This window comes from Stomoxys calcitrans, chromosome 3 (genome assembly GCF_963082655.1).
Source record: "Stomoxys calcitrans chromosome 3, idStoCalc2.1, whole genome shotgun sequence".
In the NCBI taxonomy this organism is placed as follows: Eukaryota; Metazoa; Arthropoda; class Insecta; order Diptera; family Muscidae; genus Stomoxys; species Stomoxys calcitrans.
Window position 1 is genome coordinate 188,802,529 of NC_081554.1, and position 14,577 is coordinate 188,817,105.

Genomic DNA, 14,577 nt, shown 5'->3' on the forward strand with positions numbered 1-14,577 from the left:
TTATCATTAAACCGCAAAATCAAGCTAATTAAACGCATTGTAGCTATAAAAGCCAATAATTCTCTTAGTTTGGCGGCTATACGTCGAGAGTACGCGAAACATGGTGAAACATTTATCCATTGCTTTGGCCGTGGCCATATTGGGCTTTGCCTCCGTTTCGTTGGCCCTGAAGGCTCGCTATGACAATTACCATGTCTATCAGGTGCAACCACAGACCTTGGAACAATTGGATTTTATTAAGCAGTTGGAAGGTTCAAGGGACTCGTATATTTTCCTGGATGCTGTACACTATATGAAGGCGAAAATTAATGTGATAGTAGCTCCCCACAAAGTGCCAGACTTTGTGAATTCTATGGAAAACCATGCCATAGCCTATGAGCTCATGGATACCAATGCTCAGGCCCAATTGGAGGACAATGAGGTGGCCGATCCCAAGAGACGCAGTGGCGATTATGAGTGGACCGAATATCATGAACTGGAGGATACTTATGGATGGTTGCACAGTTTGGCCGAGAAGTACCCTGAGCTAGTGTCTGTGTTCAAGGCTGGCAGCAGTTATGAAAAGCGTGACATTTTGGGTGTAAAGCTCTCCTATGGACCAGGCAGGAAGGGTATCTTCATAGAGGGAGGTATGCATGCCCGCGAATGGATTGGCCCTGCCACCGTCACTTACATGCTTAACCAATTGTTGACCAGCAAGGATAAGGATGTGCGTCTAATTGCCGAAAATTTTGATTGGTACATATTGCCCCATGCCAATCCCGATGGCTATGTCTATACCCACACCACCGATCGCTTGTGGCGCAAGACTCGCACCCCCTATGAGGGCGATTGCTTTGGTGCCGATCCCAATCGTAACTGGGACTTCCATTGGAATGAGGTGGGAGCCAGTGATAAACCCTGCTCCGATACTTTTGCCGGACCCTATGCCTTCTCCGAAATAGAAACCAAATCCCTTGCTGAATACATTGCCAGCGAGTTGAAGGGCAAGATCCACCTATACGTCTCCTATCACTCCTATTCGCAATTGTTGCTCTTCCCCTATGGCCATACCAGTGAGTTGCCTCCAAATTATACCGACTTGAAACGCATCTTTGATGTGGCCGTTGAAGCGGTTGCCGAACGTTATGGCACCAAATACACTGGAGGAAATATCTATGATGCCATCTATCCCGCAGCTGGAGCCAGTGTGGACTGGGCCTATGGTGAGCAGGATGTCAAGTATGCCTTCTGCTATGAATTGCGTCCTTCCAGCTTGAACTTCTGGACTGGATTCAAATTGCCCGCTGCTCAAATTATTCCCACTGCTGAAGAGTCCTTGGATTCCTTGGTGGCCATGGTCAAGGAAACTGGTATTACGAAATTTTTGTAAAAAACTTGAAATTCTTAAAATAATTTTTTATTTGCTTTGGATTTTGGTCAAGCAATAAATCTATGATTGTTGGGATTTTGATAATTTCCCACTTTAAGTGGAAATCTTGTGTGTGTTGTTGGGTCTTATCGCTTTTACTTGATTTGTATTTATTAATTAAATTTATGAGTTAATTAATCGCAGTGAAAGTTCTTGGGTGATTAACATGGTGCTAAAAATGACCTTAAGCCAAATATAACAGAGCACAGTGGGGGAAAAGGAGATGGATATGAAAATGGCTTAAAGTAAGAAGTAATAAAAAACAGCTAAAAAATATATTAAAAACAAATAAAAATAAAATATTTATAATAAATATATAAAATCTGAAAAATAAAAAATTTTAATGAAAAGAAAATTCTTAAAAATATCCTTGAAAAAGAATTAAAAAAAAATTTCCACAGAAAAAAAAATTTCACAAAATTTTTTCTAGAAATAAAGTTTTGAACAAATATTTTAAAGAAAAATAAATCTAGTAAAAAACTTGAGTTTCAAACAATTCAACGAATAGAAAATTTAAATAAAAATAAAATTTTGCTACAAAATCTATATATTTAACAAGTAAACGCGTGCAAAGTTCGGCCGGGCTGAATCTTGGGAACCCACCACCATGGATTCTGCTAAAATATGGGAGCTATATCTAGTTATAGACCGAATTGGACCGTACTTGGTGCAGTTGTTGAGAGTCATAACAAAACACTATATGCAAAATTTCGCCAAATCGGATAAAAATCTCGGCTTGTAAGCGCTCAAAAAGTCAAATCGGGAGATCGGTTTATATGGGAGCTACATCATGTTCTTGACCGATTTGAACCGTACTTAGCACAGTTGTTGGGAGTCATAACAGAACTTCTCTCTTTCTTTAATTGGCTATGACAGATTGTTCTACTAGCCGAATGTAGAATAGCTTTCCAAGCGCCTCGATCTTCTGCGCTCATTCTAAAATCTTTGACACCAAGTTTCGAAGTGTCTCCCACCACTTGATCTTTCCATGGGACTTTTGGTCTTCCCGGTTTACGCCACCACCGTGTTTACCTTCAAAAGACTTCTTTGCTGGAGCTTCTACATCCATTCTCACAACATGACCTAGCCAACGCAGCCATTGTATTTTGATGCGTGTAACTATGCTATCGTCGCCGTACAGCTCGTGTCTATATTCTCTATTATCGCAAACTGGTCCATATATTTTACGAAGAATCTTTCTCTCAAATACTCCAAGCACTGCCTCATCTGCTTTCATAAGTGCTCATGCTGCAGAACCATTTAAAAACACGGGTAGTATCAGTGTCTTGTATAGTGTAATCTTCGTCTGTCGAGAGGTGGCCTTGTTTCTAAACTGCTTACTTAGTCCAAAGTAGCATCTGTTTGCCACTATTATTCTTCGCTTAATCTCCAAACTGGTGTCCTTCGTTTCAGTTACGGCAGTGCCGAGGTAGAAAAAGTTACCGACTATCTCAAGTTGTGGTTCCCAACTTTCTACATTTTCTTTATCTGCTCGGTGGTACAAGGCGTTTTGGAAGTTGAAACCATCCATTTCGTCTAAATCGGATGAAAATTGAGGCTTCTAGGGGCTCAAGAAATCAAATCGGGAGATCGATTTATATGAGAGCTATATAAGGTTCTTGACCGATTTGAACCGTACTTGACACAGTTGATGGGAGTCATTACAGAATACTATGTGCAATCAAATCGGATGAAAATTGCGGTTTCCATGGGCTCAAGAAGTCAAATCGGTAGATCGGTTTATATGGGAGCTATACCCAAATCTGAACCTATATGGCCCATTTGCATTCCCCAACGACCTACATCAATATAAAGTGTCTGTGCAAAATTTCAAACGGCTAGCTCTACGCGTTCGAACGCTATAGTGATTTCGACAGACGGACGGACATGGCTAGTTCGAATCAGAATTTCGAGACGATCAAGAATATATATACTTTATGGGGTCCTAGATCAATATTTCGAGGTGTTACGATCGGAATGGCTAGATTAGTATACCCCCATCCTATGGTGGTGAATATAAAAATGAATTTGTGTTTGTTTGCTTGTTTGTGGGTATAAAAGTTTGTTTGTTCCTTATAGACACAAAAATGGCTGAACCGTAGTCTGGAAGGCACAATAGCCTATATAATTTTTTCATATCAGAAGAGGGGCAGACTCTCACCTTTACACCAAAAGTACCACCCTAAAATAAAAGTTGGCATATCGTGACACTATGGGACTCAAATGAAAGGTATTCAAGAGTAGAGTATGCATCTCTTATTATAAATTGGGTCCAAGTAACTGGGGGCCGCCCCGACCCTAAAACCCCCTAAAATAGGTGGACGGTAATGACAATATGGGGCACTCGAATGAAAGGTATTCGGCAGTAGATAACGAATATGGAAGGAGGTATAGGCTTTATAATTTGTTCATATCCGAAGGGGGCGGGGACCCTCCCCCGTTACCCCAAAAACATCACCCAAAATTAAAAGTGGACCGATAAGGACAATATGGGTATAAAATGAAAGGTATTACAGAGTGGAATACGAATATGGTATTATAAATTAGGTCTAAGTACCCAGGAAGTCACTCTAACCCAAAAAACTCCTCCAAGCAGACAAATTGAACGTTCCTATCAATATGGGGCTCAAATGAAAGGTATTCGGGAGAAGATTGCGAATCTGGCATACAAAATCAGGTCGAAGTAAAGGGGGTCACTCCGCCCCAAATGGGCATATTAGTCAATTACTTTTATATGGGACTCGGTTTGTTTGTTTGTTTCGTATAGATTCAAAGACGGCAGAACCGATTTTCTCGAAATTTTCACAGATTGTGTAGGATGGTCTGGAAGGAAATATAAACCATAAAATTTTTTCAATATCGGAAGAGGGGCGCATCCTCCCTCTTACTACAAAAACACTACAAACAAAGTCAAAAGTGGACCGATCGGAACAATATGGGTATTGAATGAAAGGTATTGGAGAGTAGAATACGAATATTACAACTTGAGTCAAAGTACCCAGCGGACCGCTCCAACCCCAAAATTCTCCCAAACAGACATAGTAGACGTTCATGTCAATATGGGATTCAAATGAAAGGTATTCGGGAGTAGATTACGAATATGGCAAAAAATAAAGTCCATGTAATGGGAGGTGTGTTCGCCCCCATAAACCCCTAAATGGGCATATTAGTCTACCCTGGATATATGGGACTCAAATGAAAGCAATTTGGGGGTAGATTAGGAAATTTACATTAAAATTTGTATTATAGCACCTAGGCGGCTCTTAACCTTATTAAATCCAGGGCTGGGGAGGCTAGCCCTCGACTCCGACCCCGGGTCGGAGTCTAAGTCGGATCAAATAACCTATTTGAGAGTTTTTTGGCCGGAGTCGGAATATTAACCCAGAGTCGGAGAGCGGTTCAGAGTCGGGGCAAGCATGCTCAACTCCGAACCAGAGTCCGACTCCGGCTCAATAGTCCGACTCCAGCCTAAAAATCTCGACTTTGCAGCCTCAAATAGGTTATTTGATCCATCGTGACAATGTGGAACTCAAATGAAAGGTATTTAAGAGTAGAACAGGAAGCCAGTTTTGGGGCCAAATGCACCTCCAAAACTGAACTATTGCCCGAACATATCAACATTGGGCTCAAGTGAAAGGTTTGAGGGAGCAAAGACCGGTCCCGAACGCGAAGTAAAATGTTTACTGAACTCGCCTCTCAATAAGTCCGTTGCATTACGCATGCTGTGTGGCATGTAGCACTGTCTTGTTGCAACCACATATCATGCAAGTCAAGCTCTTGCATTTTGGGCAAAAAAAAAAAAAATAGAATATCATCTCACGATAACGCTCACCATTCACAGCTACGTTACGATTCGCATCATCTTTGAAGAAGTACGGTCCAATGATGCCACCAGCCCATAACTGTTACTTTTTATGTATGTATTGGTAGCTCTTGCAATGCTTCGGCTGATCTTCACTCCAAAATCGACAATTCTGCTTATTATTAGCCAACAAAAAAACTTCGTCGCTCAGTGGAAGAAGCGCGCAATGAACTTTCTTAACAGAGCACACATTTTGACAGTAAAATTTAATGATTTGCAAGCGTTGTTCGTTTGTAAGACGATTCATGGTTAAATTATAGACCAAACTGAAGATGTTTGACAATGAAACAAAACACGAAATGTGTGAAAACAGTTTAAACCAGTGTTGCCAAAAAGATAATATCTGAAAAATCACCCTTTGGAAACATTTTCTATAACAACATATTGTTAAAATTTTCTTTAAAAACAAAATTTAATGAAATTTTCTTACATTACTTACATTTTTTATAGAAATAAAATTTTGACAATATTGTATTTTTGCATAAAATTTCGACTGAATTTTTATAAAAGCAAATTTTTGATCAAGCATTGTTATTACCAAACTACATTCTTTACCATTTGCCCCCACTGTGTGGTGCCTATGTGAATTTACTTACTTGCAATCTTATCAATTTGGAGAAAATGATTTAAAATGTACAGTGGCATGGACAAATTTATTATATTTTCAATTTCTATTGTCCAGACTTCCTAGATTTTTGCACAGAACCATTTCAAGTAATGCAGCTATCAAAAAGCGCTTACTGGCTTATCTCATAGGAGAAGTAGAGGGATTGACAGTGTTGGCTCTCCATTTTCTTCGCTTCAGTTAAAAATAAGAGAGTGTATTGTGAGTGTGCAACTCTCTTAAATGTGGGCGATAAACAATGCGAAAGTTATCGAAAGACGGTTTATACAGCTGAGTGATGGAGAGAGGTAAAGTTCATTTTAATTTCAAAAGCCGAAAAATCAATTTATAGAAATGTAAACAATTTTCGTACTTTATGTTAAAGACTTTAGATAGGTTGATAAAACCATCTCAGGGTGAAGATTCATAGACTTCGCCTGTCTATAACAAAGGCAAGTCCAGTGGAGCAGCCCTTTATGACCTAATGAGCCACACAGAAGGTCTCTCGCTGTCAATGAATATACAATGATGGCATTGCTTAACTTTGAGTGAACCTTTAACAATGCAAAACCCACATCAATCGCAAAGAATCTGCAATCTACCTAGGGATTCTAAATACTACCGTAAGGAAGATTAGTAAACGCGTATTTACTAAAAGACTATTTCGACTGGAAATTGAACTAAAAATCCAACATTTTGGAAAGGGTTAAAAAGTAAACTCTTCTGCCCTACACACCTGGAAGAGGGCCGTTGGGAAAAGTGGGTAGTTTTTACACTAGCTGTATACTGCAGTTGACAGACAGTTGCTATATGGTGTAGTAGTTTGGTAGACGAAGCAACAAAAATCCAACTATTCTTCACTACGCAACTGTACCGAGAATTACACCATATGATGCACAGAATTATGTGTCACTTTAAATGTCTCCGCATACAATGGTGTAAGTGCTTATGTGAGTCTAATTGCAGACTGTCACCAAAATCTTACATAACTTGAAGTTTTATAAAAATTTGTGTCCATACTTGGTTTTTAGAAAAAATTTCGATAAAATGACCTTCGCAAAAAATGTTGTAGAAATTTGATTTTTAAACTTGCGGCAATTGGGAATTTGCATTTTCCCACGAATATTTCATATCGGAAGCCTCCGTAGCGCAGAGGTTAGCATGTTTGCCTATTGCACTGAACTCCTGGGTTCGAATCCTGCGAAAATTTGCAAAACATTCCATTAAGGAACAGGCGGCAAACTTCTTACACATCAATGAGTGCTGCCTGATATAAAGGGTGATTTTTTTGAGGTTAGGATTTTCATGCATTAGTATTTGACAGATCACGTGGGATTTCAGACATGGTGTCAAAGAGAAAGATGCTCAGTATGCTTTGACATTTCATCATGAATAGACTTACTAACGAGCAACGCTTGCAAATCATTGAATTTTATTACTAAAATCAGTGTTCGGTTCGAAATGTGTTCAAATTTTGACAAATTTTGTTCAGCGATGAGGCTCATTTCTGGTTGAATGGCTACGTAAATAAGCAAAATTGCCGCATTTGGAGTGAAGAGCAACCAGAAGCCGTTCAAGAACTGCCCATGCATCCCGAAAAATGCACTGTTTGGTGTGGTTTGTACGCTGGTGGAATCATTGGACCGTATTTTTTCAAAGATGCTGTTGGACGCAACGTTACGGTGAATGAACACATTTCGAACCGAACACTGATTTTGGTAATAAAATTCAATGATTTGCAAGCGTTGCTCGTTAGTAAGTCTATTCATGATGAAATGTCAAAGCATACTGAGCATCTTTCTCTTTGACACCATGTCTGAAATCCCACGTGATCTGTCAAATACTAATGCATGAAAATCCTTACCTCAAAAAAATCACCCTTTACATTTTAAAGACAGTGTTCAGCATCAAGGCGGCAGTGTAAAATTTCGCACCGGTGGCACAAAATTTCGGCAAAGTTTTGTTTTTATTTCATTGTTTTATTTTCATTGAAAATGCTTGTTAAAATTTTGTTTATTGTCGTTTTTATTTTATTTCATTTCATTTTATTTTATTTTATTTTATTTTATTTTATTTTATTTTATTTTATTTTATTTTATTTTATTTTATTTTATTTTATTTTATTTTATTTTATTTTATTTTATTTTATTTTATTTCATTTTTTTTATTTTATTTTATTTTATGTTAATTTATTTTATTTTATTTTATTTTATTTTATTTTATTTTATTTTATTTTATTTTATTTTATTTTATTTTATTTTATTTTATTTTATTTTATTTTATTTTATTTCTTACTTTATTTTATTTTATTTTATCCATTTGTTTGAATTTGGGTAGGTGGGTCATTCCGTTTGCAACACATCGAAATATCCATTTCCGACCCCATAAAGTAAAGTACCAGCGTTAAAATCTAGGACGATCCAGCCATGTCCGTCCGTCTGTCTATTGAAATCAAGATACAGACTGTAATTAAAAATAGAGATATTGAGCTGAAACTTTGCACAGATTCTTTTTTTGTCCATAAGCAGATTAAGTTCAAAAATGGGCTATATCGAACTATATCATGATGTAGCCCCCATATAGACCGATCCGCCGATTTAGGGTCTTAGGCGCATAAAAGCCACATTTATTATCCGATTTTGCTGAAATTTGGGACAGTGTGTTGTGTAAGGCCCTTCGATATCCTTCTTCAATTTGGCCTAGATCGGTCCAGATTTGGATATAGCTGTCATATAGACCGTTCCTTAGATTTAGGTTCTTAGACCCATAAAAGCCACATTTATTATTAAATTTTGCTGAAATTTGGGACAGTTAGTTGTGTTAGGCCACTCGACATCTATCTTCAATTTGGCCCAGATCGGTCCAGATTTGGATAAAGCTGCCATATAGACCGATCTCTCTATTTAAGGCTTTTGGCCTATAAAAGGCGCATTTATTGTCCAATGTCGCCGAAATTTGGAAAAGTATGTTATATTGGGCCCTTCGACCTTCTTCTTCAATTTGGCTCAGATCGGTCCAGATTTGGATATAGCTGCCATATAGACCGATCTCTCGATTTAAAGTTTTGGGGCCATGAAAGGTGCATTTATAATCCGATTTCACTGAAATTTGGCACAGTGATTTATGTTAGGCTTTTCGACATACGTGTGGTATATGGTTCAGATCGGTTTTTTTTTTTGATATAGCAACAAAAAAAAATAATTTGTTATACACAATTGAACAATGTCTTGTACTTATTAGTACTTGGTCCAATTCGGACCATATTTCGATATAGTTGATATGGGGCATCAGGTATGCATTTTACACCGGATTTTAACGAAAGGTGGTTTACATAAATACCCGAGGGGGTGGGTATCCAAAGTTCGGCCCGGCCGAACTTAACTCTTTTTACGTGTTTTACTATACTTAAATTTTGTCGAAAATTTTTACCAAAGTTTAAAGTCAAAATTTGTATATAAAATTTCCTTGAATATTTATTTTCTTTTTTAAAATATTTGTTCCTCACTAACTTTTAATGAAATTAGCAACATGAATCGCCAGTGGATATTCTATTTCTGAACGTATTGCCTAAAAAGGTTTTTGTTTCCGACTACAAGCACAATATATGTGAAGTTCTAGAGACCCGTATACCAATAATACAAAGAAATAAAAATGTCTAATGGGTTTTCCTAAGAATAAGTCTTAATGCCTTAAATATTTATGGGTCATAGAGAATTTTCTTTGATTTTAAAAAAGTTTTGTAAATGTTTCTAAGATAATTGTGATAACAAAACATACGTAATAAACAGTCAGTCTTGAAAACCGACGAGTATGAGATTACCATTCTGCTCTGAAATAAATATCAACCCTAAAGCAGTTACTTTTATGCATTTATTTGAAGAATTTACAACTTTGATTTGAATTCACATTTGACATTATTGAGCATTTGATGAGTTCGACAAGTGCATGCGGCCTGTCAAATCATCAATGAATCAATTAATCAGAAGATGGGAATACAATGGAAAAATAACTTTTGTGGATATTTTTTGAAAACATATATTTCTATCAGAATTTTTAGAATTTTTTTTTAAAAATTTTAAAATTTTATTTAAAAAAAAAAAATTTGTAAAAATTTTATTTTTAAAAAAATTAAAAATTGTATTAAAAAAAAAATTAAAATTTTATTTTTAAAAAAATTTAAGTAAAAATTTTATTTAAAAAAAAATTTTAATTTATTAAAAAAAAAAATTTTTTTAACTTTTTATGAAAATTTTGGTATAAAAATTTTTATACCGAATATTTGTTAAAAATTTTATTTTATAAAGGGTGATTTTTTTGAGGTTAGGATTTTCATGCATTAGTATTTGACAGATCACGTGGGATTTCAGACATGGTGTCAAAGAGAAAGATGCTCAGTATGCTTTGACATTTCATCATGAATAGACTTACTAACGAGCAACGCTTGCAAATCATTGAATTTTATTACCAAAATCAGTGTTCGGTTCGAAATGTGTTCATTCACCGTAACGTTGCGTCCAACAGCATCTTTGAAAAAATACGGTCCAATGATTCCACCAGCGTACAAACCACACCAAACAGTGCATTTTTCGGGATGCATGGGGAGTTCTTGAACGGCTTCTGGTTGCTCTTCACTCCAAATGCGGCAATTTTGCTTATTTACGTAGCCATTCAACCAGAAATGAGCCTCATCGCTGAACAAAATTTGTCGATAAAAAAGCGGATTTTCTGCCAACTTTTCTAGGGCCCATTCACTGGAAATGATTTGCAAGCTTTGCTCGTTAGTAAGTCTATTCATGATGAAATGTCAAAGCATACTGAGCATCTTTCTCTTTGACACCATGTCTGAAATCCCACGTGATCTGTCAAATACTAATGCATGAAAATCCTAACCTCAAAAAAATCACCCTTTAGAAACTTTTTGTGGAATATTTGTTCAAAATTTTAGTTTTATAGAAACTTTTTGTCAAAATTTTAGTTTTTTTGTGAAAATTTTATTTTTATAGAAAATTTTGTCAACATATTATTTCTATAGAACATTTTGGCAAAATTTTATTTAGATAGAAAATTTTATTTCTCATGGGTGATGGAGATTCACAGTAACATGGTCCCGAAAATGGGTATCAATTTCGTGTTCTACTCCCAAATACCTTTCAATTCAGCCGCAAATAGCCATGGTCTGTAAATATGTTTGTTCAATTTGGGGGTGTTTTGGGGAGTGGGTTTGTCCCTCAGACAAACCCACTTCCAAAAATTTTTTCCCAGAAAGATTTTCCCGAAAGTTTTTCCCGAAAGTGGGTATTAATTTCGTGCTCTACTCCTAAATACCTTTAATTTTAGCCCCATACTGCCATGGTCGGCAAATAAGTCCGATTTACTGGTGTTTGGGGTCCGACAATTGGATATCAAATACGTTTTCTAGTCTATGGTGTATGGTGTATATATTTGGTGGGTTTTTAGGGGTGAGGAGGCCCCCAAGGTACTCTACCCGTGAGTCAAAATTTTCTTCTATAGGAAATTTTGTCAAAATTTTCTTCTATAGAAAATTTTGTCAAAATATTCTTCTATAAGAAATTTTGACAAAATTTTCTTCTATAAGAAATTTTGACAAAATTTTCTTCTATAGGAAATTTTGTCAAACTTTTCTTCTAAAGGAAATTTTGTCAACATTTTCTTCTGTAGGAAATTTTGTCAAAATTTTCTTCAATAGGAAATTTTGTCAAAAATTTTCTTCTATAGAAAATTTTGTGAAAATTTTCTTTAGGAAATTTTGTCAAAATTTTCTTTAGGAAATTTTGTCAAAATTTTCTTTAGGAAATTTTGTCAAAATTTTCTTCTATAGGATATTTTGTCAAATTTTTCTTTTATAGGAAATTTCTTTTATAGGAAATTTTGTCAAAATTTTCTTCTATAGGAAATTTTGTCAAAAATTTCTTCTATAAGGAAATTTTCAAAATTTTCTTCTAAAAGAAATTTTGTCAAAATTAGTTTTGTTTATAGTTCTTTAGTTTTTTTCTCACTGCACTGCTTGGGAAAATTTACACCAATTAATTGTCGTTTGGTTATCTTTGCATTGTATGGAAACCCAACAATTATTCGTATTATCAATTTGTAAAGCTCCAGGTAATCCTCAATGTTGCAAACGGCACACGACGATAGTGGCTATAAAAGCCATGGCGAAGGCAACTGTTCTCATCATTCACTTTGTTGACTACTGACAAAAAGTGATGGCCTTTAAACTTAACCTAGTTTTGGGTTTCTGCCTGCTGGCAGTGACCTTCGTTGCAGGAGAACGTGCCCGCTATGACAACTATCGCATCTATAGCGCCACTGCCTCTAGCGAAGCTGAATTGGAGGTGCTCAAGCAATTGGATGGCTCCAGTGACTCCATTATGTTCTTGGATGGCATTCACTTTGTGAACAAGCCCCTCAAGGTTGTGGTGGCTCCCCACAAGGTTCCCGATTTCTTGGAAATTATGGGCACCAATGAAATTGAATACGAACTGATGGAATCGAACTTGCAAAGCCATTTCGAACACGAAGAGGATGAGGTGGCCCCCTCCAATCCCAATGCTCGTGCCGAAACTTATGCCTGGAACAAATACCATCAATTGGATGATACCTACAGATGGATGCAGCAATTGGCCCGCGACTACCCTGGCATGGTTACCGTTATTGAAGGTGGCAAAACTTATCAGGGCCGCACCATTTTGGGTGTTAAGATCACCAAGAGCAAAACCGAAAAGCCTGGAATTTTCTTAGAAGCTGGTATTCATGCCCGCGAATGGATTGCCCCTGCCACTGCTACCTATATCATCAACCAATTGTTGACTTCCGAGGTGGAGAGCGTTAAGCAATTGGCTGATAACTACACCTGGTATGTGTTCCCCCATGCCAATCCTGATGGCTATGTCTACACCCACACCACCGATCGTATGTGGCGCAAGACCCGTAAACCCTATGGCAACTGCTTTGGTGCTGATCCCAACCGCAATTGGGGTTTCGAATGGAACACTGTAGGTGCCAGCAACAATCCCTGCACCGATACCTATGCCGGTCCTGAGGCCTTCTCCGAAATTGAAACACGCTCCTTCTCCGAATACATCAAGTCTTTGGAGGGCAAGATTGCTTTGTACATCTCTTTCCATGCCTACTCCCAGCTCTTGTTGTATCCCTATGGCCATACCGGTGATTTGCCCGAAAACCATGAGGACTTTGAGCGCGTCTTCGATGTCAGTGTTGCTGCCATTCAAAAGCGTCATGGCACCAAATACATTGGAGGTAACATTTACGATGCCATCTATCCTGCTGCTGGAGCTAGCATTGACTGGGCCTATGCCAACGTGGGCACTAAAATGTCTTTCTGCTATGAATTGCGTCCCTCTGGCAATAATGCTTTGGTCGGTTTCAAATTGCCCGCTGCTCAAATCATTCCCACTGGCGAAGAGACTTTGGACTCGATTACCGCCATGGTCCAAGAGGTTCAAAAATTGGGTTATTTCAAGAACTAAGAAAACTTTTGGATTTGTAAAGATATTAAAAAATAAAATTTATTGAGTAAAAAGTTAATTTGCATGGTGTTTTTAAGGAATAAGAGCGAGATCAGGCAATAGATACGGGTTTTATGGGTCCAAGACCTTAAATCGGAAGAGAGGTATATATGACAGCTATGGTTGCCCAAAAATTAATTGCGGATTTTTCATATAGTCGGCGTTGACAAATTTTTTCACAGCTTGTGACTCTGTAATTGCATTCTTTCTTCTGTTAGCGTGCTTTAGAAAAAAATGTAAAAAAAGTATATTTGATTAAATTTCATTCTAAGTTTTATTAAAAATGCATTAACTTTCTTTTAAAAAATCCGCAATTACTTTTTGGGCAACCCAATATATCCAAAAATAGTCAGTTCTTGACCATACGCAGCATGGATGTCGAGGGTTTTAACTCAACTCACTACAGTTGGTTGTTTTCCAAATTTGGGAAATGAATGTGGTTTTTATGGGCCCAAAACCTTAAATCGGGATATGGATATATATGGCAGATATAGCCAAATATAGTTCGATTTTTACCATACTCAGTATGGATGTCGAGGGTTTTAATACATACAAAGACACCTAAAAAAGAGCTAATTTTTTTGGCAATTATTCATGTTATAGTACATGCAAAAACTAAAAAAAAACATCATTTTAGGTTCGTGTAATGCAGGGTTGCCACACTGTCAGGATTCAAACGTGTTTTGTACCCTCCACCATAGGATGGGGGTATACTAATTTCGTCATTCTGTTTGTAAAACCTTGAAATATTCGTCTCAGACACCAAAAAGTATATATATTCTTATTCTTGGAATTTCATTCCAATCGGATAAGAATTGCGCTCTATAGAGGTTCAAGAAGTCAAGACCCCAGATGGGTTTATATGACAGCTATATCAGGTTATATATCGATTTCAACTATACTTAACACAGTTGTTGGAAATAATAACAGAACACGTCATGCAAAATTTCCGCCAAATCGGATAAAAAAATTAGGCCTGTAGTGGCTCAAGAAGTCAAGAAGTCAAGATCGGTTTATATGGCAGCTATATCAAAACATGGACCGATATGGCCTATTTACAATCCCAACTGAACTACACCTATAGGAAGTATTTGTACAAAATTTCAAGCGGCTAGCTTTACTAAATCGAATGTTAGCGTGTTTTCGACAGACA

General features: G+C 37.0%; 1 protein-coding gene across 1 annotated transcript; it reads left to right on the forward strand.

Annotated features, from left to right (window-relative positions):
• The first annotated feature begins 64 nt into the window (after positions 1-64).
• LOC106082073 (carboxypeptidase D) lies at positions 65-13,443 on the forward strand. Its single transcript, XM_013244390.2, has 2 exons — positions 65-1,369; positions 12,093-13,443. The coding sequence occupies exons 1-2, from the start codon at positions 101-103 to the stop codon at positions 13,383-13,385; spliced, it is 2,562 nt and encodes an 853-aa protein (XP_013099844.2). The 5' UTR covers positions 65-100; the 3' UTR covers positions 13,386-13,443.
• Positions 13,444-14,577: the final 1,134 nt, after the last annotated feature.